The 22,675-nt window shown below is 40.5% G+C and overlaps 2 protein-coding genes across 3 annotated transcripts in view; both read left to right on the top strand.

The window, feature by feature from the left end:
• Positions 1–5,186: 5,186 nt before the first annotated feature.
• Positions 5,187–9,395, top strand: LOC125568328 (ankyrin repeat and SOCS box protein 2-like). Its single transcript, XM_048730326.1, has 4 exons — positions 5,187–5,551; positions 8,047–8,203; positions 8,762–8,946; positions 9,214–9,395. The coding sequence occupies exons 1-4, from the start codon at positions 5,360–5,362 to the stop codon at positions 9,346–9,348; spliced, it is 669 nt and encodes a 222-aa protein (XP_048586283.1). The 5' UTR covers positions 5,187–5,359; the 3' UTR covers positions 9,349–9,395.
• Positions 9,396–9,488: 93 nt separating this feature from the next.
• Positions 9,489–22,675, top strand: part of LOC5510729 (transient receptor potential cation channel subfamily A member 1) — a 41,815-nt gene continuing 28,628 nt past the window's right edge. For both annotated transcript variants that reach the window (XM_048730414.1, XM_032379885.2), the window contains exons 1-11: positions 9,489–9,564; positions 9,718–9,809; positions 10,179–10,351; positions 10,632–10,680; positions 16,906–16,991; positions 18,643–18,754; positions 18,858–18,944; positions 20,407–20,489; positions 21,101–21,262; positions 21,663–21,774; positions 21,929–22,098. In XM_048730414.1, the coding sequence (XP_048586371.1) occupies positions 10,194–10,351; positions 10,632–10,680; positions 16,906–16,991; positions 18,643–18,754; positions 18,858–18,944; positions 20,407–20,489; positions 21,101–21,262; positions 21,663–21,774; positions 21,929–22,098 (1,019 nt within the window). In that variant the 5' untranslated portion in view covers positions 9,489–9,564; positions 9,718–9,809; positions 10,179–10,193. The remainder of the gene's footprint in view (positions 9,565–9,717; positions 9,810–10,178; positions 10,352–10,631; positions 10,681–16,905; positions 16,992–18,642; positions 18,755–18,857; positions 18,945–20,406; positions 20,490–21,100; positions 21,263–21,662; positions 21,775–21,928; positions 22,099–22,675) is intronic.

Raw genomic sequence — 22,675 nt, 5'->3', positions numbered from 1 at the left:
CAAATGACTAGTTCATTACTATGTGATTCAGCAGTACACACTCATAGGGTTTTTTTAGAACAAGATACTTATATAATATAAAACTAAAAACAAACTTTTGCTTTTTAAATAATAAATCTGTAAAGAAAATAGTTTTCTATCAACCTAAAGATAATGGAATATAATTATCACATTATTGTTATTATATTTTCTTCCTTTTTCTTCTCCCTGTTGACTATTTTTATGCAATTGATGCTCTTTACTATTTCCCCTCTACACCAAAAATAAATTAATGAACAGATTTGATTTTTAAATTAGAAATTTTCATTTATAACTTTCACTTATATTTTCTTTTTAGGATTTTCTTTCCAAGTCTCTTGCCTATTACATTTATTTTTAGATGTTTAGATTTATTTCATTGGAATAGTTAGATCCAGGGTTTCTCAAAACACCAAAATATAATGCATTACTGGATGTATATTTGTAGATATTAATTCCCATGGGGATGGAAAATCACCACTTAAAATGGTACATTAAATCTTCAGCATTACATCTTATCTAAAATTGTGTCTGACACTATATTCCATCCTTGAAATCCTGTTTCATCCATTGCTCTTCGCAAGAACAAAGCTTGTCAGAATGTAGCTTTACAAATGTACATTAATGGAACTTTTATTAACCCATTGACTCCTGGCTTCTTTTGAGCTGAATTTACAAAATTTACAGACTGAAAAAAAAATAATTCCCCTCCTATTCTGAGCTTTATACAGCCCGTCAAAGTCAAACACAGCTGCACCTAGTCAGCGGTATCCAAGCTTTCCAACAGTGCTTTGCAGTCCCCACTTTTAATCCCTCGTCGTTGTGCTGAAGCCAGCACAAGTGAATGGTTGCTTGTATTTTTCATCAAAAATACAGCTATGAGCATATTAGGAGAGTGTCTCAGGATATCATGAAGTCTTTTGGGGCATAATTAAGTGCTTTGCTTATGGATATTTGCAAGCAAAGGTGGATTCATGATGATTTTTTCTTGTTTGGCTTTGCCCGGATGAGAAAATAATTTTCTAATGAATCACCACAGCTCTCCTAAATGCTGTCTTTTCTGAAACCAAATTGCTTCCAAAAATGTTTACACTGCTATTCTGGGTCTGTGTGACCTGGAAATGATTTGTTTAGCTTTGGGGTGAAAAGAATTAGAAAAAAACATCTGACTTTGGGGAGAGGAGTGTTGACTGGCCCTTCCCTCGTGAATTTTCCCCTGGATCTCCCAGAATGCTTTGCAATACGTAAAGATATTTTCGTGGTTGTACAATCCTTCAAGGAATGGACATTGTGTTTTGAGGCCAAGGAAATGTACCTGGAGGATCAGAATAAAGGTATCTATTTGTGTCTTGAGCTGTGTTTGCTGATCTCTCCCTTGTGTGGTATTTTGAGCGTTTTATTGAGAGGGGTGATTCTGCTTTTCTCTCCTTGTTCGATTTGAGATTTGTCAAAGAACCTGTGCTATTATTTGGCTTAAGAGTAGATGCCAACACCTTGGTTGGATGCATATCTGCAAGACCATTTATCCCTTAGACTGATGCCTGAGTATCTTCATCTTGTTGTGTTTATTTTGAATATATGAATTTTTTGGGTTGTGGGACTTCCCAAAGCCGGTACAGGCCGGTTGAGGGGTCAATGTGTTAAAGTTGAGTGCAAATAGACTCTCGCGAAGCCACAATTTATTGTGGTAGCCATTATATACATGGCACCCGAAGCAGGTCTGAAAATAGCGCGAAAAAGCAAAGAAAGAAGGTCACATGATAATTAAAGGGACGAGAGGAAAAGAGTCAAGGTGTAGCAGGTTCATTCTAACTATCTAAACAACAAGAAAGGCTACAAAGGAAACATTTTTCCGCAGTTGAGAGCAAAACATCACTTTATAAGACTCGTACATATATAAAACAATGATTAGTATACATTCTTTATAACGGTTGCATCTTTGAGAGGGCACAAAACAACTTTCGTATGCTAAAAACTTAAGATATATTACGATTCGCCTTCCTTCCTCGATTGAAGCCGTCCGCCATGTTAATGAATTTACAGGCCTTCTAGATAGTGAGTTGTGATTGTTTTACCTGGCTTTTTCAACCAATAAAAAGAGAGTTTCTATATAACCGCGTAAACAACTCCGTGGTAAAGCGCCTGTCATATTTTTGTTCACCGGCTTACCAAGCCAAGACTAGAAACCAAGATGGCGGTAGATCTGTTGGATATTACCATTTTTATTTCCAGTCTCTCCGCTGATGGAGATACCATATATGAAGCAATAAATGAGCTAAGGCTTTAGATAACTGACGAGTCTTCCTCGGGACGTTTTAGCATTGGAAAAATGTCATCATTTTTTACTAGATTTTTCCAATTATGTGTACAAAAATAAAAGCATACTTATAGAAAAAATCATAACTATTTCTATTTAGAAGTCTTCCTATTGGTCAAGACATGGAAAGATTCATTGATAAACACACTCACCTATAAAACATCGTTCACTTGATAGAAAAAAGTTTCCATCAGCGGATAGCTACGACAAGTTAGCCTTTCTTCCGAATGACGGTCATAGGTCATAGGTCACGTGATCATATCTCTACCATATGGGTAGGTTAATATGAAAGTTCACAAGCTACTTAATGACATCTCCAAACTTCATATGCGAATTCAAACGATAACCCAGTCTAAGGCAAAATTTTCTTTTTCGTCAACGTCTGTGCCACGTCCCAAGCCTTAATGTACTTGAGCCTATGTGACCAAGCCGTAACTACCCTGTATCCCTGTGTACCCACCCCTATCATCCAGTCCTTGATACCCTGTACCCCTTTTAGTTTATTTAACCTGAGCAACTAGTTTGCATTTATCCTAGAAGGTCCTTACAAATTAGAACTAGACGTAAATTACAAATAAATGACCATAAATAATCAAACAATAAAATTTGTACAAAAACATGAATTAGAGCCGCTTAAGGTGTGGTTGTACCCTATAGAGGATGAAGCTCTGTAGCTGCTACTTTGAAGGCTGACAGATAGTTAGATTAGAGGTCCCGTAATCTGACGGCTCTGGCAAAGAAAGAATAAAAAAAAGCTCTTAATCCGGATTGAACTTGGCGATACATAAAAATGACAGAACTTGGCAGTAGATGGAAAGGAATGAACAAGGGCTACCTATTTTTCAGCAATATCAAACCGAAGCAAGATGCTGCACCTCTGCTAATACTGCTGTTTCTTTGACAAATAGCTCTCGATAATAGCACTGGATAAGAAATTGGTTATAATTAAACCACCCCTGTAAGGCAGCCAGGGGGAAGAAAAAGTTAGTATACAGAAGTACTCCTGAGGTTTTTTGTCTGATGATAGTGCGGAGCACATTCGACCTGACCGACATTCGACCTGAACCGCAACACCTACCAGCCTTTCACCAAACCGAACGCCCCACTACAGTACGTCCACCGCGAGAGCAACCACCCACCTACCATCACAAAGAATATCCCTGCCAGTATCAACAAACGCTTATCTACACTATCATCAGACAAAGAAACCTTCGACCAAGCCGCCCCGCCATACCAGAACGCACCCGACGAAAGTGGATATAACTACACGCTGCACTACGAACCAAACACCACAAGCAAACGCAAGAACCGCCAGCGCAACAACATCATCTGGTACAACCCCCCTTTTAGCAAGAACACAAGCACCAACATCGGCCACAGATTCCTCTCACTCATAGACAAGCACTTCCCTAAAGACCACAAACTCAGAAAAATCTTCAACCGGAACACAATCAAAATCAGTTATAGCTACATGAGCAACACCAAGCAGATAATTGACAGCCACAACAAACGCATAATCGCCGCATCAATAACAACCGAAGACGCCCCTACCTCCCTCGCCACCGCCAATAACAAAACATGCAACTGCAGACAAAAGAACGCGTGCCCCCTTGACGGAAACTGCCTCCAATCATCTGTTATCTACCAAGCTACTGTAACAAGAAAGGACAACAACACCTCCGAAACCTACGTAGGACTAACCGAGAACGAATTCAAGACAAGATATAGAAACCACACCGCCTCATTCCGACACGCTAAACACAGAAACTCGACCGAACTAAGCAAGTACATATGGAGCCTTAAAGACAACGACATAGAACACTTTATTTCATGGAAAATCCTGTCATCTTACTCCACCTACAACTGCTCTAGCAAAAGATGTAATCTCTGCCTCAAAGAAAAACTTATCATTATCCGCCAACCCAAGCTATCAACTTTAAACAAGCGTAATGAGCTAGTGTCTTCGTGCCGCCACAGGAACAAAGCCTTGTTATGCAACAACTGAACTATTCAATTAAATCATAACAGCCATTCAAATTTCGCGGCCTATTTTTATGTTAATTTTATACATAGATAGTATATAAGTGATGGTAGTAATATATTCTTAATAAATCTCCTGATGAGTGGGCAACCACGAAACAGGCTTGTAGAGATGAAACGGTAGTTCGCGTGTTTTTTTTTCCTACAAACCAAGATATATATATGTGGTGCGCGCGCTTTATGCGCGTGCCGTTTAAATAGCCTAATAATTACCGAACTTTAGAATGAATTTGCGTCGATGCCTACATGTGGAAACCAGCTCGTTTCGCTTGTTAAGTGTTGCCATCTTTGGCTTGATAATTTTAAAATGTTTCTATGTATTGCATAAATTACATCTCTTACTTTCCTTAGAGTATGCCTTTGCTCTAACTATTGTCCTCCAAATTACTGTGTAATTGATTCTCCTATCTTTTAACTGCCATATGTGCTTACTCAATTCCGTCTCGTTTCTCCTACTTTCAATTATAAATGAAGGAGTGTGATTTCTCCATCTTGTCTTTAAACTCGTTTGCTGTTAGAACTACATACGTTTCACATTTGTCCTAAGAACAAATATAAATTGTACTTAGTCATCTTATGTCCATCAGTTGGTGGCGTATATCAGTACTTCATTATCTCTATGTTTGCGAATTGGAACACATGCTTGGAAATATTATACAAGCAATACTCAGATAGGCGTAATACAGCTGACATGGGTAATAGTAATTTTCAACAGAATTTAAAAAAAAAGGATTTGCGCCATCAATCAACAATACGAACACGCTCGTCTAATCTAAGAGTTCCTTTATTATTCAAACAAAGATCACAACAACCTAAAAGTATTAATCTAGTCTTATGGTAATAATTACATTGAGTGGACACCTATTGTGTTTTTAAAAGTTCATTTAAAGTACAAGCGGAAGCCTTGTACTATAACAAGCGAACTGGAACGTATTCGGAAACTCTACAATGTAAATCAAAATTTCGGTCGATTAAAGCTCAGAAATGGTTGAAAACCAGGCATTTCTGTTGTCGGATTTTGAGAGTGATACCGTAAGTCTAGAGTCGGCGGCTGGAAGCAAGAGATTACCGCCACGGGCTTGTTCAAATAGAGTACGAAAAAAGTGCAACACAATTCAGCAAGCCATCGCAGAGACCGTAGAGAAAAACTTTTGCCGGCGGATGACACTCGGCCAGGTAATGAAATTAGTCACTTTTCCGTGATATTCTCACTAATAGTCCTTTCCTATTCAAAGTGTATAGCAAAGGTATTAGTATGTTTTTCTTTTTCTCCGAGAAAGCAGTTGATTAATTACATCTATTACTTATTAACAAATATAATTTTTTTGCTTCGAAAACCCATAGCAGCGCACGAGACATTCTGCGTCATATCGTATTGAAAATATATTCCATACTCGATTTCATCAGATTATTACATTGAAAAGTACTAACATTTTAACTTTTTATTTATTATTTTATTTTGTAGTACCAACTAACGATTGTTGGCAGTGGTGTTAGGCATTTGCTTGTTTTCCTCCATTCCTATTTATTATTTCAAACAGCACACTTTTGGAAAATACATAAAAAGTCACATGTAAAAGCACCTACATTTATTTAAAGGAGTAATACTTCCCGACAATTTTATGTATATTTGAAAGGCTCATCATAAAGTTACAGGTAATAGCGCCAGGTATGCCAATGGGCAGATTTATACATAATCAACCTTAACTCTTACTATCACACTATTAGCAAACGATCGAAAATTTTAATCGAAATGCAAATTAAAAGTCAAGCAGTTTTTTTTTTTCTTATTAAAAAAGATTTGATCCCTTCAACGTTTTTATGGGGTTATCTGATTTGACAATGTGCACACTTTGGACAAGATCATTAAAAAGTGCTTATTAAGAAAATAGCACATTCAATGCCTCAGATCGGCCTAAAAAGTAAATTTTTGTACAGGAAAAAGAAACACACTAATCAACGCGTAACGAACGGTTTATTTAATTTGCATCCGTTCTTTTTCTTTCAACGGTTTTATTAACCAGTCACAAGAAGATTCGTGACGACATTCTAGGCTTTATAACTCGTGGGCGTGTAGAAATACCCCCACGCTGCCTGTTGTCTTTTTAATTGAGTATTGTAAATAAAAGCCAAGTTAAGTTTTAATATAACAACTCAAGACAAGGCGAGTGTGACTTGAGAATACCCTTTGCAGACTAAATCCAGCCTGCGGCCCTTTAGCATCAGCTGTTCTCATAAGAGTTTTTCTAAGAATTCCCTGGGAGAAACGACTTTTTATCTGACGTACTACCTTATCGTATTATCGGCAGCTTTATTTACGAGCGAACATCCGAGTTAGTTGCACCTTGTTAGACAAAATCACCTAGTGTTTCAAGTGCTCTTTTCATATAATCACGTATAGCTAGCGTCATCCTCAGAAATAGAGAAATAAAATGAAACTTAGTAAGATATAAAAAATGTACATGATGTGTATGCAAAAAAAAAACAGACACTATCTACAAAAGAGATCATTCGATCTCTCTGCTGTGCTTTTCGAAACTGTGCTCTCTCTGCTGTGCTTTTCGAAAGAGTTTCATTGCAGATATTCATTTTTCATTTTGTTGTCAAAGCGAAATTTTCTTTTCTTAACTCTTTATTGTCTAGTACTAACTTATTAATGCAAGTCTTTTTTTATAAATAACGCCAAGAAAAATGTAGCCTAAAAATTACTGGCGTTGGATTTCCCCCGCCTGCTTATCGGGAATAGAGCCCGTACGAAGAAAGACTTGGTAGATTGTTTATGGACTTTGTGGATTTTTTACAAACCCTTAATTTCGTCTCATTTTACAGACAATTGAAATGATGAAATGATTATGCTGTACGTTTAGACCAAGATAGCATTATGTTAATAATTGTATCGCACTCAGTGACGCTCTTTATTACTTGTGAAGTGCAATAACTCCCACTATTCATTTTTTCTCAGATCCTTCCCTAATTTGTGAAACCCTAATTGTTTTACTGACACATAGCTCAAGATACTTTTACTAGTGACCAAAACTAGAGAGACAGTCCTTGAATTCATTAAGCCGAATCTTACCACCAAACAGAGATACTTCAGAACATATGTCCTTGATTATTTTTTGTTCTTTTTGCAACGAATGTCTATTTTTATTGGCTTTTTTTAAAGTTGCTATCACACCTGTCACATAAAGAGATGGCTAGAGGCTAATATCGACAATAATTACAATATTTTGTGCTTCATTTGTTTTTAATGAAAATAATATTTTCACATTAAATGTTATGCAAAACAGGGGCTATTTTAAACTTTTCGCTGACGTACCGATAACGAAGCCTTACACTAGGGAATAATAGATGTTCTTAGAATTCGGAGGATTTCATTTAAAAGAAGCGCTTATGAGATTCAAACCAAGCTCTCTTACGGTCTTAAATTAAAACAGATGATAAAGCTATGAGTATCAGTGACCGGTGTATCGAACAGCGTTTATGAGTTGGTATTCACCGCCCTCCAAAAAAGAACAATACGTTTCTATTTCCTTTGCAACACAACGCATTTTATTTCCAAAAAAATATTCTTTGTACAGCTCATGTATGATGTCTAATTTATCGCCCCACGCATGTCACATTACCATAAAAAAATTCGATGTCGGACGACTTATCGTTGTTATCCCCAGGCATGTCGTGACGGAAGGAAAGACTGCGTGCGAAAACTCCTTCGCGGGAACCTTACTAACCTAAACACACTAGACGCTGACGGCTTTTCTCCTCTGCACTATGCGACCACTACTAACCATGTGGACATTGTACAAATGCTATTGGATGCCGGGGCTGGTGTGTATAGTTACTACTTTTTCTACCGCTAGCGGATACTACCACCCCCTATTCGTTGTATTACTACGTCCTACTGCACATTTTTAACCAAGAGAATATTACAAAAAAAAATTAGCATTCAACAATTAATCCCTCCCATTTCATTAAACCTTCCCATTTCAACAAAAACAACCTCCTATTTAAAAAAGGACCTCTCCCATTTCAACAACAAAAAATCCCTCTCGATTCAGCAAAGAACCCCTTCCCTTTTCAACAAAGAGACCCCTATTTCAACAAAGAACCCCTCCCCATTCCGACAAAAAATCGTTCCCATTTCAACAAAGAACCCCTTCCCGTTTTAACAAAGAACCCTTCCCATTTCAAAAAAAGAATCCTTACCATTTCAACAAAGAATCCCCATTCCAACAAAAAAATCCTTCCTATTTCAATAACGAACCCTTCCCATTTCAAGAAAGAACCTTCCAATTTCAGCAAAGAACCCTTCCAATTTCGACAAAGAACCCTTCCCATTTAAACAAAGAACCTTCCCATTTCAACATAAACCCCCTCCCATTTCAGACGTTGATGTTCGCGGTTCACCGAGCATCCAGCGGATTCCTCCCATAATATGCGCAGCAAAGTTTAACGCAATCGAGTCCTGTCGCGTGCTGCTCCGCGCAGGCGCAGACGTTAACATCACCAACTGCTATGGGCAGACAGCGTTACATCACGCAACACGGCGCGGCCACAGCAAGATGGTAGAGGTAGGTAATGCGATGAATGTGACGGGAGACAGCGTTACATCACGCAACACGGCGCGGCCACAGCAAGATGGTGGAGGTAGGTAATGCGATGAATGTGACGGGAGACAGCGTTACATCACGCAACACGGCGCAGCCACAGCAAGATGGTGGAGGTAGGTAATGCGATGAATGTGACGGGAGACAGCGTTCTATCTAAAAACACGGCGGGGTCACGGTAATGTAACAAACACGTATCAACAACGATACTAACGTCCATATCATTCTTAGCTGTTGCTGCGTGACGGTCAAATGGATGTGAACGTGGTTGACAGGGATAACACTACTTCTCTGCACGTGGCTGCCATGATCGGATCTAACCCTATTATTAAGACTCTGGTAATAACACCTATGAATGTTCTCTGAGGATTGCCACGCAATCATCTAGGCGCAATGTGATTAAATGTGATTAAATGAAATTAAAAGAATAAATAGAGAATTGAATTACACCTGTAAAAAGGTTAATATTAGAATCATTTTTTTTTTATAATTCAGACGTTAAAGACAATGACGGCTTCACCGCGTTTCACTTAGCGGCCAGAGAGGGCGAGGAGGAGGTGCTACAGACTTTGCTCAGAACAGGTAATAACATACTGCAAAAAGTGGAATTTCGTGTACATTGTCGAATTATTCTCCATGCTGTCACTCTTCGATGTAAACTCATTCATGTTTAGGGCAAGAAGTGCGAAATTGAAGGCAAAATATCAATTCCTTTTTTTTTTTATTTCGCTTTAGGTGTCACACTAAAGGATACGGTTTATTTGAATGACACCGATAACTATGGCAACACCTGCCTTCACTTGGCAGTCAAACATGGCCGCTATTCTGTAAGTCTCATCTGGAACCCAAGTCTTTGAGTTACCAAGGGGGCGCTAATTTAGTCATGTACGCTTAATTGAAACAGCTGCTTATTTCAAATTCGCAAAAGCTCCTTTTGCCTGGTGAATGATTCCTTTAAAAAAGCGTAGTTTTCAATGAAAAACTGTCTGAACTTTTCCAGTTTTATAGTTCGTGTTACCCAATAATAACAGAGATTAAAAGTACGCGCTTACGGACAAACAAAAATCATTATATTATGTTTGTCACTACGTACGTAGTGATACGTATCAGAGCACGTGAGTGTAAAATGCGACGTAATCTCAGTGTTTTTTTTTTTTTTATTGCGTGACGTGACGTGGTTTGGTGGGTTTTTTTAGTGCGTCAAGACCTGTATGGATGCCGGCGCCAGCTGGTCTGTATGGAACTCCTCGCTCCAGACCCCTCTCCACCTTGCCGCTATTGCGGGTAACCTTTGCATTGTAAAGCTACTAATCCTAAAGGGGGCTAAGTACGACTGCGAAGATGGAGACGGAATGACAGCTATACTGAGGTTAGCACAAATTATCCATAGCATACTTTCTTGGAATTCATATTTATTGGTATATATCTATAGAAGAATTGCATTATAGGGTTTTAACATAAAAATGTTTTCTTTATGATGTGATGTAAAATAAAATGATCAAGATTTTTAGGATGGATAAAATTTAACCGTTATTTAATCTAGTTTGAATTGCTGCTTAAAGGTGTTCCATAGCCTACTGAACTTGTCAAACAAGTCGGATCAACAAATTTGATTGCGTGATCTTATTTCTTTCTTTTCTTTCCTTCAGAGCTTCCTTAGAAGGTCACGTGGACATAGTGGAGCATCTGCTCGATCAGGTCAACAATTTTTTTTATGAAATAATAGTAAGAATAATAAGATTAACGATAACTATAACAATTAGAATATCTAAGGCTAAGGTCGTACGCGCGCTCTGATTGGCTGATTTAGCGGGCGAGATTTTCCCATCTCAGACCGATTACCAGGGCAATCGGTCCGACGCAGATTTTGGCGGCTTTGTTGATAAATTCATACGCTGCGAATTTTTCATATCATAAAAACGCCCCAAAAAAAGAAAGAAAAAAAGGCATGAGCGACGAATAAGACCATTCTCCTAGAAAATTTTATTACCCTGAGGAAACGAAAGAAACAAACAAGGACTCTTGGTTTCTGTCGCTGCACTTCGGTTTTCGTGCAAAAGAGGAATGCAGAAAACTGTGCTGGGCTGATGTAGAGCTGAAGGCCACAAATAACAGCGAAGATATGTTCGTTAAGCTCAATGAACAAGGCACAAAAATACGCACGAAACAAGAACAAGGCCACCAGAGAGCGTTCAAGCCGGTGATATATGCTACTGGGGGGACAGGTGTGTTGTGAAGTATTTCAAAATGTTTGCAGCACAAACGCTGAACGAGATGAATGGTCCAGATTTGTCGTTTTTTTTTTTTTTTTTTTTTTTTTTTTTTTTTTTTGCGGTCAATCACCAACGCACGAAAAACCAACCAGGCTAGTATAAGAAATCCCCGCTCGGAAAAAAAATACTGGTAAATATATTTTAGTCGCCGCTGACTAGACTGGAATTAAATAAACTGTCGGAGTGTCAAACCCTTTAGTCCGGAAGACATGCATTTCTCCTTTACTCTATGGCAATATCCCCGAGAATTGTGTCGCACAGCTGAGCTTGCATTAGTCGACGGAAAAACTCCAATTTTACATGACAGCCGGCGAAACGAAATCAAAGGGCGTTGTCCCTGACACTTATACCCCATTCACACAAAGTAAACCAGTTTAACTAAACACGGTTTAACTGAAACTGAGTTTACACTAACCTTGTTTTAATATGATGGCGTTCACACTAAAACTTAAACTAGTTTTGGCTTGCGTGATGAGCAGCCTCCATTTCGTGATTAAAAAAAGACGTTCCCCTGCCTTGCGGGTAAAAAATGCGCGCAACAACAATTTCTCCCACTTTCTCAATAAAAGGGTCTCCTCGTGCTCCCACGTCCGCCCCCTCTTCGTGCACTCATTTTGGCCGCCGTCTTGGTTACACACGGTTTAAACTACCTCGCGAGGTAGTTTAGTTTAAACACGTTTAAGACCTGTTTAGTTGGGAGAGCACGCGGTGTGAACGGTCCAAAACACGTTTAGTTAAACAACCTTTAAACATGTTTAACTTTTTGGTGTGAATAGGGTATTACTGTCGTCCACTGCCGTGTTTATAACCAGATCGCTCTACAACAGCTACTACAACCATGGTTCGTCCTGGTCAGCAGTTTGTGTCTCATGCTGCTCTTACACGGATCCCCAACGTGTCAGCTTTCTTTTCTCGGGGTGCAGCTTTAATATCTACAATGGCCCGGTGACCATTTACCAAGAAATAATGCGAAGAGTTGTTATTGAAAGCGACTATGAAGATTAGACAAATCTTGAAGTGGCTGTGGCTGTGGCTGAACTGTAAACTTTTCAATTGTTTGATTTGTAACATCAATGAGATTTATAGTATAAAATTATGCCCTAGCCCAATTGTTATTCATGATATGTAAATAATCGCTCTGGCTTGGGACAAGCCCAAAATCAGAGGTTTATACTCCAATGCCCGTCTTGCTTGATGGGTGGGTGGGTCGCTAGCTGGTTTAGATCGATAAGCGGCCCAGAGTAGAGTGATTGGAACACTTGTGGTTTGCTTTTGTAGTTTTGAATTGCATACCACCAGGGCACTAATTTAAATATGCAAATTGCTTTGCGTAGAAGAGGGCGACGGTTACCAAGGAAAGATGTATAATTACTTGGAATAGTAAAAAGAAAACTTTTTAAGTAAAAGTAAACCAGAATAATAAAAATAGAGAAAACATAGATTCCAGTCAGGCGATTTAACAGGTACTCTAAGCCCTTGTACAATTGTTAATGAAATACACCAGACCAAGCCATGTAGCTTGGAAGGCTTTCATGAAAAAGGTGAACTCATGGATCAAGGATTTAAAGACTGCTTCAAGCTACAAAGAGTGAGTGGATATTAAAAGAAAGTCCCTACAAACTATTTTTCCTTAGAAATATACTTTTAGAGAAGGGATGAAAATTACTTTTTTGCTTTTTTCTGTATTATTAGTTAGGAAGGTATGTTACTGTTCTTAAGCTTTTGTATCTCAATGTTTTTCGCCCACTGTGGTTTGTTATTGGGATGTTTGTAGCTTAACCCATGGGTTAAGCCTTGAACCGTTTTGAATCCTTTGACATTATCTCAGCTTCTGTTTTAAAGTTGTTTATAGATGGATTGAAGCTAGAATCAGAAAAAAAAACTGATATTTTATGATAAAGGCACCTATGGACCTCTTTACGCACTGGACTTAGCCACTTTTTCGTATCATTGCGTGATCTGCGCTGAATATTTCCTCACAAATACAGATAGATAGTGGGATTTCCTAGTCATATCTTAGTCCTACTGAGTCTCTAAATTCTCTTTCAATAAGGTCGAAGTTCATTTCTCCTATTGACAGGACCCTAACCAAGTTTGACGTGCCTTTCTGAGTAGCAAGGTCAACAGCTGTTAAGTAAGAGAGATCTTTGCTTTCTCAAACCTTGACTTCAGGCTCTCTTGACCTCTTGCGCGTGCTCTTCTAGTGTCGTTTACGTCACATCATAATAAATCCTATTTATCCGGTAGAGTTCTCAGGAAATACGTCCAGCAAAACTTGGTCAGAGGCGCCGTAATGGCTGCCACGATTTTGTAATGTCTGTTAATACCTTGTCCATATACAGTCATAGCTGACATATATCCGAGATAATGTGGTCGTCAAACTTCAACTGGACACCCTGGCTTATAGCCCTGTACAGTTTATACCAATTTGTTAGCTGCTGGAGATCGGGAGAACGTCAATTCGTCCCACCTACTGGAATTCGAGGCGGCCATGTTGGAAATGACACCGGACCAACTTTCTCACAAGTTTCAGCACGGCTTCAATATAGCCCCTCCAGCTTAACATCCATCGGGAAACGCCAGCATAAACAACGGATACCTGAAGAGTTGTTCAAGGAACTAGGAGACTTAGGGATACGGAGAAAGTTTAGATCAAAGCGGAGTGGCAAACGACAAAACTGTATGAGCCACATTGGTAACCCTGTGTTGGAAACAACAGACTCGTCAAACTCCACACCTGCAACCTCACCAAGGTGCTCTGCCCCGGATTTGCATAATATTCCTACTGTAATTTCCTATCGCGAGCCACGAGAGCGTCACGCGAAGAATCGAAATCAATCCCGCACACTCACTGCAGTAAAAATCGTAAAGTTTGCAACCGCCCCAAAGGTTATGGTATGGTGCTTAACGCTCGTTCTCTGGCGAAAGTGGATGCGGCCCCTGCCTTGTTCGCGGAGCTAAACAGCAATAACATCGACATTTGTTTTGTTTCGGAATCGTGGCTCAACATGAAAATTTTGTCTCACTTGATTCGCCCTGATGGCTACGTGATGGTCAGGAAAGACCGACCTGGGATGCGGATTGGAGGAGGAGTTGCTATTATATGTAGAAATAACTTGAAGATGGAAGTTATCAAGGTCACGGATGATTTTGAGTCCATTTGGAGTCCTATTAACAATCTTGCTAACCTAGAGGAGAGTGTGGAGCTGCTAAATGCGAGCCTGTGATCGATGTTCAATGAATGTTTTCCGCTCATTCGGGTCAAAGTCTCATCCAGAGACCCACCTTATATGTCCCCCCTGGTTAGACACCTTTGTAACATCAGGAACAGAATCGCGAATAAAGGAACCCGTGCTGAGATTCTGAGGCGCCAAGAATGTATCAACATTATCATTCGGAGAAATCAGGTGGAAGCTGTTCATAAGGAACACAAATGTGGTTCGAAAGAATGGTGGTAGACAGCCAATAGAATAACTGGCCGGAAGACACAGGGAACGCCCATCAGCTCGGTGATTCCACCCGACATCATCAACTCACATTTTCAAGCCACCAATACTGATAAGGCATATGTTGTCCCCGTGCGCAGGGAGATACCGGAAGGCACCCGAATCCCAGCAGTAAGTGAGAGCGATGTAATAAGTTATCACAGAAACAGAAACGAACTGCCTCAGGGCCTGATCAATTTCCGTACTGGCTCTGGCGGGGCTCACCATCTTGCACCTGTTGTCACAAATATCTTCAACTGTTCACTCAAACAACAAACTGTCCCAATGGCTTGGAAGTTAGCGAGCATTTCGCCCATCCCTAATGAATCTCCTCTGACAGAGTGTAGTCAGCTCAGACCAATCTCACTAACTAATATCATCATGAGGATTTTCGAGCGTCTTGTCTGCAGAAACGAACTCTGTTCCACTCTTAAGTCGGAAATTGGCCCGGACCAATTTGCTTACAAGAAAGGCCATAACACAACAATGGCACTGATCAAATGCCAACACTTTTGGCTCAAGCAGTTAGACAACGATGCAGATTTTTTAGAGCCATTTGATTTTAGCAAGGCCTTCGACACTGTCCCTCACCATATTCTCTGTAATAAGCTGGCAAAATACGACATCCACCCTTACATTAAGAACTGGATAATTAGCTTGATTTATAAGGCTTCTACCACTATTACACATATGAAATAGCGGTAAGGTTGACACAACAGAGCACGGCTCCAACTCAAGTGTAACCTCGGTTAGTAAGCACTGTCACTGGGGGTGGTCACTGCCAGAGGGTTTATTGCGTCCCCAGTGGTTCTTTTACGTCCCTTCGGTTCAGGTTAATGTAGTGCAGCTTGAAGAGACGGGACCTCTGGTTTAGTGTCCTTATCCAAGAAGACTGGAAACACGGGAGAATAACTTCAACTCACTTGTGACAAATTCGGTTCAAGGCAGGAAACCCGGAAAAATCCCCAGTTTGAGCCAGGATCCGAACCTGGGCCACAGCGGTAAGAGGCCGACGCGCTAACACACGATCGTTAGCAGCGAGTTGTGAATGATGGGATGGCTACCAGTTTCCTTGGAATCAGCAGAGGAGTCCCCCAAGGGACGGTGCTAGGACCGTTGCTATTCTCTATCATGCTAAATGACATTCAGCCCGCTAGCGCCAGCTCTCTATTAATCAAATATGCGGATGACATCACAATAAGTACGCCTGTGATATCTGGCTCAGACACGATAGATTCATCGCTGGAGGAAGTTACCAACATCAAGCGCTGGGCGGTGGATAACCGAATGGAGTTGAACATGAAAAAGACCTTCGAGATAGTAGTAAAAGGTAAAACTAGGAAGCCTATTCCAGATTCCATTGAGGTTATAGTTAGAAAGAATGAACTGAAATTGTTAGGTATCACGATCCATGAGGATCCATGTAATTGGGACACTCAATTTGAAAACATTTTGTCGAAAGCTAGTTCCAGATTGTATATTCTTAGGGTCTTCACGGTGCTTTTTAATAGTCTTATAATGTCACTTTTTACCTACGCAATGGAGGTCTGGGCCTCTGCCCACCATACTAAGTATCTCTCACGTATAGATAAGTTTTGCAAAAGAGCTTTTCGATATGGTTACACTAGCGAGTGCTTTTCCATTGCTGATCTCATCTCTGAGAAAGACATAAGTCTCTGGGTCAAGATTACTGGGAATAGCAACCATCCACTCCACGATTTATTGCCCCCTCAAAGGAATAGGAGAGCTAAAAGCCATAACTACATTCTGCCTCGTGTACATACTGAGCGCTTTAAGCGTTGTTTTATAAACAGATGCCTTTTCAATTTTGTAAAGACCTAATCCAGTACATAGATCTCTAATGTAGTATCCAGTAATGTTTATGAATTTACAAATAAGACATAATAATAATGTCTAAAAATCTATTTTCAATATCAGCAATATAAATATTATTATAAATAACCTATTTATAGCAATCATTGTTATTAAAAAGAAAACCTTTACATTCTGTTTATATAGTATTGATAACAATATAGATAAATATGATAATGGTAGATGACGATGATGATGATGATGATGTTTATGATGAAGATGATAATGATGATAATGACGATAATGATGATTATTATTAAGTTTATATTACTGATTAGCACCTCTAACCACAGGGAGCTCCTCTTATGTGCCCTGACGGCAAACTGACCCCCACCCCACTGCTATGCGCAGTTGAGCGATGTCACCACAAGACCATAGAGTAAGTAAAACACTCCGTGCTCTAAACAACACTCGGTGCATCATCATTAGGGCCCTTTCAAACACTCGGTGCTCCATTAGGTCCCGTGCAAACAGCACTAGGTGTTCCATTAGGCCCCGTGCAAACAACACTCGGTGCTCAATTATGCCCCGTGCAAACAACACTCGGTGCTCAATTATGCCCCGTGCAAACAACACTCGGTGCTCCATTAGGCCCAGTGCAAACAACACTCGGTGTTCCATGAGGCCCCGTGCAAACAGCACTCGGTGTTCCATAAGGCCCCGTGCAAACAACACTTGGTGTTCCACTAGGCCCCGTTCAAACAGCACTCGGTATCCCACTAGGCCCCGTGCAAACAACACTCGGTGTTCCACTAGGCCCCGTGCAAACAGCACTCGGTGTCCCACTAGGCCCCGTGCAAACAACACTCGGTGCTCCATTATGCCGCTTGCAAACAACACTCGGTGTTCCATTTGGCCCTGTGCAAACAACACCAATTAGGCGAAAAATTGGCAAGACGTTTGCGCTGTTCGAACATGGGGACTGTAGTTAAGCTCGCCAACGTTTTCGTTGTTTTTGTTCCAATCACTTTTTATTAACATGATTCGACTGGAGAAAGGGTTACAGGGCATAGCCACAATAACAAATGATGACAACATACATGGCATAGGCCAAAGGATAACACCATACAGGGCAAAGCCCCAATAACAGAGGATGACACAATACATGACATAGGCCCCCTTGATCTACAGAAAATACTCTAGTGAGATCTCACCTTGTCTATGTTAATCTCTCTCAAGAGAGAGCTCACAAGAGAGACACAAGTTACATGTCCATGTATTGAAGCTAGACTACAGATAGCGCCTTCCAAATATTCATCTTCTACCATTTAGCTTAAATACTCCTTAAATACATTGTCCTGCTTTTCGTCCATCGGTGCATTAAAGGCGAGATTCACCTTGATATCTCTAACAACATCCAATTTTCAATTTTTCGCACTCGTCGAGGTGCAACATGACTTGACATTTGCCTAATCGATACGCGAACCTCCACCATCCGCGAATAGTATTCTGTACGTATTTGCCCTGACTTGTTAACCCTCCACCTGCACATTAGAATGTCTGAACGGACTTCCCACTTCATGTTCCGCTTGAGGACATTTCTAGAAATTTTCAGTCTAGACGACATTCGCACAGGGCGCATTATTTGCCCAATATACAGGCAAGCAACATTTCTTCAGCTTATTAGCTTTTAATATTTATTATTTTTTTATGGATGTTCAGCCTTATGCATATTTTTTTAATCTCTTTATTTTGCCCCTGACCTATTGAGGCTTGAGTCCCAGTCCATTGCCTCCTACGGTTAACATCTCCAAGAATGTAGAAAATAAATGATCAATGAACAAACGCATATGATAACAACGGTCAGCAACATAGCCTTCGCAGTATCTCAATAATAAGTGGATTATATTCAGACTAAGGAAAGTTATTCTATTCTAGACCCAAGCTGAGTAGAATTATCATATGCTTGACTCAAGCGAAGGAGAGTTATTCTATGCACCTAATCTAAGGACAGTTTTTCTATGCTATACAAAAGCTAAGGAATGTTATTCAGTCGAAGTTGTTTAGCTAGTATAATACTTGTGTTGTAGGTTCCTTTTCTCTCGAGGGGCGCCTACGGACTATCAGGACATGCACTGGCGCACGTGTTTGCATGTGGCGGCGGCGTGCTCGGATTTCAGGACGGTGGAGATCATCCTTAGGGTAAGAAATGACAGAATCACCGCCTTCTTTATCATCATCTTCTTTATTATCATTATCATTGGATTGTAGTATTTCGTGATAAGAATGTCGACCGTGTTTTTAGAATGGTGGTAAGAGTATCATCAACTCCAAGGACAGCTACGGGAAAACCCCGCTACACTACGCGGTGATCAGATGCCAAGGCGGAAAGGTAATGGTCGTGTGTAGGTGATGTATCAAATGAGAAAATCCCAAGACACAAGGCGGACAGGCAGTGAGTGTATGTAGGTGATGGTTGTGTGTAGGTGAACGGTCAATTCTCTCTTCTAGGGGAATCGGAAGGATACAAAGGATTCAGGGAGGATACAAAGGATTCAGGAAGGATATAAAGGATTCAGGGAGGATATAAAGGATTCAGGGTGAATATAAAGGAATCAGGGAGGATATAAAGGATTCAGGGAGTATATAAAGGATTCAGGGTGGATATAAAGGATTCAGGGAGGATACAAAGGATTCAGGAAGGATATAAAGGATTCAGGGAGGATATAAAGGATTCAGGGTGGATATAAAGGATTCAGGGTGGAAACAAAGGATTCAGGGTGGATTTAAAGGATTCAGGGTGGATACAAAGGATTCAGGGTGGATATAAAGGATTCAGGGTGGATATGAAGGATTCAGGGAGGATATAAAGAATTCAGGGTGGATATAAAGAAATCAGGGTGGATATAGAGGATTCAGGGTGAATACAAAGGATTCAGGGAGAATACAAAGGATTCAGGAAGGATATAAAGGAGTCAGGGAGGATAGAAAGGATTCAGGGTGGATATAAAGGATTCAGGAAGGATATAAAGGATTCAGGGTGGATACAAAGGATTCAGGGTGGATTTTAAGGATTCAGGGTGGAAACAAAGGATTCAGGGTGGATATAAAGGATTCAAGGTGGATACAACGGATTCAGGGTGGATATAAAGGATTCAGGGTAGATACAAAGGATGCAGGGTGAATATAAAGGATGCAGGGTGAATACAAAGGATTCAGGGTGGATACAAAGGATTCAGGGTGGATATTAAGGATTCAGGGTGGAAACAAAGGATTCAGGGTGGATATAAAGGATTAAGGGTGGATATAAAGGATTCAGGGTAGATACAAAGGATTCAGGGTGGATATAAAGGATTTAGGGTGGATATAAAGGATTCAGGGTGGATACAAAGGATGCAGGGTGGATATAAATGATTCAGGGTGGATACAAAGGATTCAGGGTGGATATAAATGATTTAGGCTGGATATAAATGATTCAGGGTGGATACAAAGGATGCAGGGTGAATATAAAGGATTCAGGGTGGATACAAAGGATTCAGGCTGGATACAAAGGATTCAGGATTCAGTAATAAGATTATATGTATATGATAACAATTATTATTATTATTATTATGGTAAATAAATAAAACAAATATATGATTCAGGGAGGATACAAAGCATTCAGGGAGAATACAAAGGAATCAGGAGAATTCGGAAAGATAATGTGGTCATGTAACCAATAACCAGCCAGGTAGTCATTTCAGGGAATCTCTTCAAGTAAGATAAAAAAAAAATCGGAAGGCACGTGGTCACATTGCCACGTGGTGGATAATTACAGCGTTCGAATGATATGAACCTCTCTTGCACATCCGCAGATTATACAACTTCTGATAGAATCCGGCGCTAATGTCTTAGCGGTAGACTTTGATGAGAGACTTCCGCTTCACCATGCGGCAGAGTGAGTAATAAGATCCCATGATCCACCACTCGGCAGATCGAGTTCGAGTATCCCATGATCCACTAGGCAGCAGGGTGAGAACTAGTATCCCATGATCCACCACGCGGCGGAATGAGTACTAGTATCCCATGATCCACTAGGCGGCAGGGTAAGAACTAGTATCCCATTATCCACCACGCGGCGGAATGAGTACTAGTATTCCGTGATCCACCACGCGGCAAGGTGAGAACTAGTATCCCATGATCCACTAGGCGGCAGGGTAAGAACTAGTATCCCATTATCCACCACGCGGCTGAATGAGTACTAGTATCCCATGATCCACCACGCTGCAAGGTGAGTACTAGTATCCCATGATCCACCACGTTTCAGGGTGAGTACTAGTATCCTATGAACCACCACGCGGTAGAGTAGGTTCTAGTATCCCATGATCCACCACGCGGCAAGGTGAGTACTAGTATCCCATGATCCACCACGTTTCAGGGTGAGTATTAGTATCCTATGAACCACCACGCGGTAGAGTAGGTTCTAGTATCGCTGAGGTATGCTGAATGGCATTAGTATTCCAGTGCAAACAAATTGATATATTAACATATTTTTTATTATTACCAAAGACAAGGGATGCTGGATAATATCAGTATTCTATTGCAAGCAAATCCCGAGACCATCAATGAGGTCGATAATCGATCACTCACCGCTCTGCACATCGCCGCAGCTGCAGCACGTACTGAAGCGTGTAGACTTCTGCTTGAAAAAGGCGCAGAGGTCGATTACAGGTAGAACAATACCTCAAGGGGACTAAATAAATAAATAAAGAAAACTTGCCCCTATGAGTTCTATTTTTGGGGGAGGCGGGGACGATTGAGAACTGGTTTGATTTTATAAACAAATAAAAAATTGTTTCTGAGAAAGCTTAAAAAATCGGTAACACGGGCAGCTGGTCAAACCCCTCGTTTGATTGTTGCATGAAGTTGTAAAGAGTATAATGAGCCATAAGAAGCAATCCTTTTTAAAGAATGTTCTAAGCGCTGTTTGTAAACCATGTCTGGTGCAAATGTGTTTGTGATATAGTGAAACCACTAAAAGGCATCTTTTAAATCCCAGCGATTAGGAAAGATTGACACCGTTGTTCCGTGTGGCACTAAATGGCATCTTTTGAATCTACCTATGTCCCAGGGATGATGAGAGATTGACACCGTTGTTCTACGTGGCATCCGTTGGATGTCCCTTAACTGTAAAAGTGCTCTTGGAGTATGATGCCGACCTGGAGGCTCGAGACAAAAACAGGGTAATTTTAAGAGATCTAACACCCTATCATCACTGCTGTCGACTTCGTTTTGACGTCATCATTATCCTCAGAATAACTATACTCACAATAGTCATATTCAGCTCATCCTTGCAGTTTGAATAGAAACATAAACTTATATTAAATCCATTTGTAGAAGACCCCACTAATATCGGCGGCTTACTTCGGTCGCCTGGAGGTGTTCCGTACCTTACTGGACTCAGGGGCTGACATCGCTGCCGAGACGTCGAGTGGATGGAACGCGTTGGACGTTGCCCTTGACAACAACAACCTCGACATTACCAATGAGATAATTAGACACGAGAGGTTTGTAATTACAGTTTACTTGGGCAGGCAAGACATCAAATTTCGTAAAATACAATAAAAATATAACTCCCCTTAGATAGGGCCACCGTCACATTATGTTATTGTCGATGGTGATCATGTGTACCATTTGCGTACTTTTAAAGAGTCTGTGTCAGCCGCTATTTTGTCAACATTGTAAAATACCAATGTGGGGAAGCATCCACCATGAAAAAAACGCAAATGCGTCCGCAAATGCTATCACGATAGCTTAGGTTTTAGGATTTTTTTTAACACGGGCTTTTTAGGAATTCGAGTAAGCTCCCCAGCCCCCTTACTGCCTTACGATTAGATACAATTACATAGATACCTGACGGGTGGTCCGTATCTACCTGACAGATAGTCCGTATCTACCTGACAGGTAGTCCGTATCTACCTGACGGGTGGTCCAAATCTGCCTGACGGGTGGTCCGTATCTACCTGACGGGTGTTCCGTATCTACCTGACGAATGGCCTGTATCTACCCGACGGGTGGTCCGTATCTACCTGACAGGTAGTCCGTATCTACCTGACGGGTCGAACGAAACTACCTGACGGGTGG

Source organism: Nematostella vectensis, chromosome 7 (genome assembly GCF_932526225.1).
Source record: "Nematostella vectensis chromosome 7, jaNemVect1.1, whole genome shotgun sequence".
In the NCBI taxonomy this organism is placed as follows: Eukaryota; Metazoa; Cnidaria; class Anthozoa; order Actiniaria; family Edwardsiidae; genus Nematostella; species Nematostella vectensis.
This window is presented reverse-complemented; position numbering and strand designations above follow the sequence as displayed.

What these genes read in the sequence shown, in the direction of transcription:
- LOC125568328 (XM_048730326.1), top strand. Translation starts at nt 5,360, where the DNA reads ATGGTTGAAAACCAGGCATTTCTGTTGTCGGATTTTGAGAGTGATACC. An exon ending in GCTATTGGATGCCGGGGCTG is followed by an intron (nt 8,204 to 8,761) that starts GTGTGTATAGTT and finishes CTCCCATTTCAG; the next exon opens with ACGTTGATGTTCGCGGTTCA. An exon ending in GCCACAGCAAGATGGTAGAG is followed by an intron (nt 8,947 to 9,213) that starts GTAGGTAATGCG and finishes TATCATTCTTAG; the next exon opens with CTGTTGCTGCGTGACGGTCA.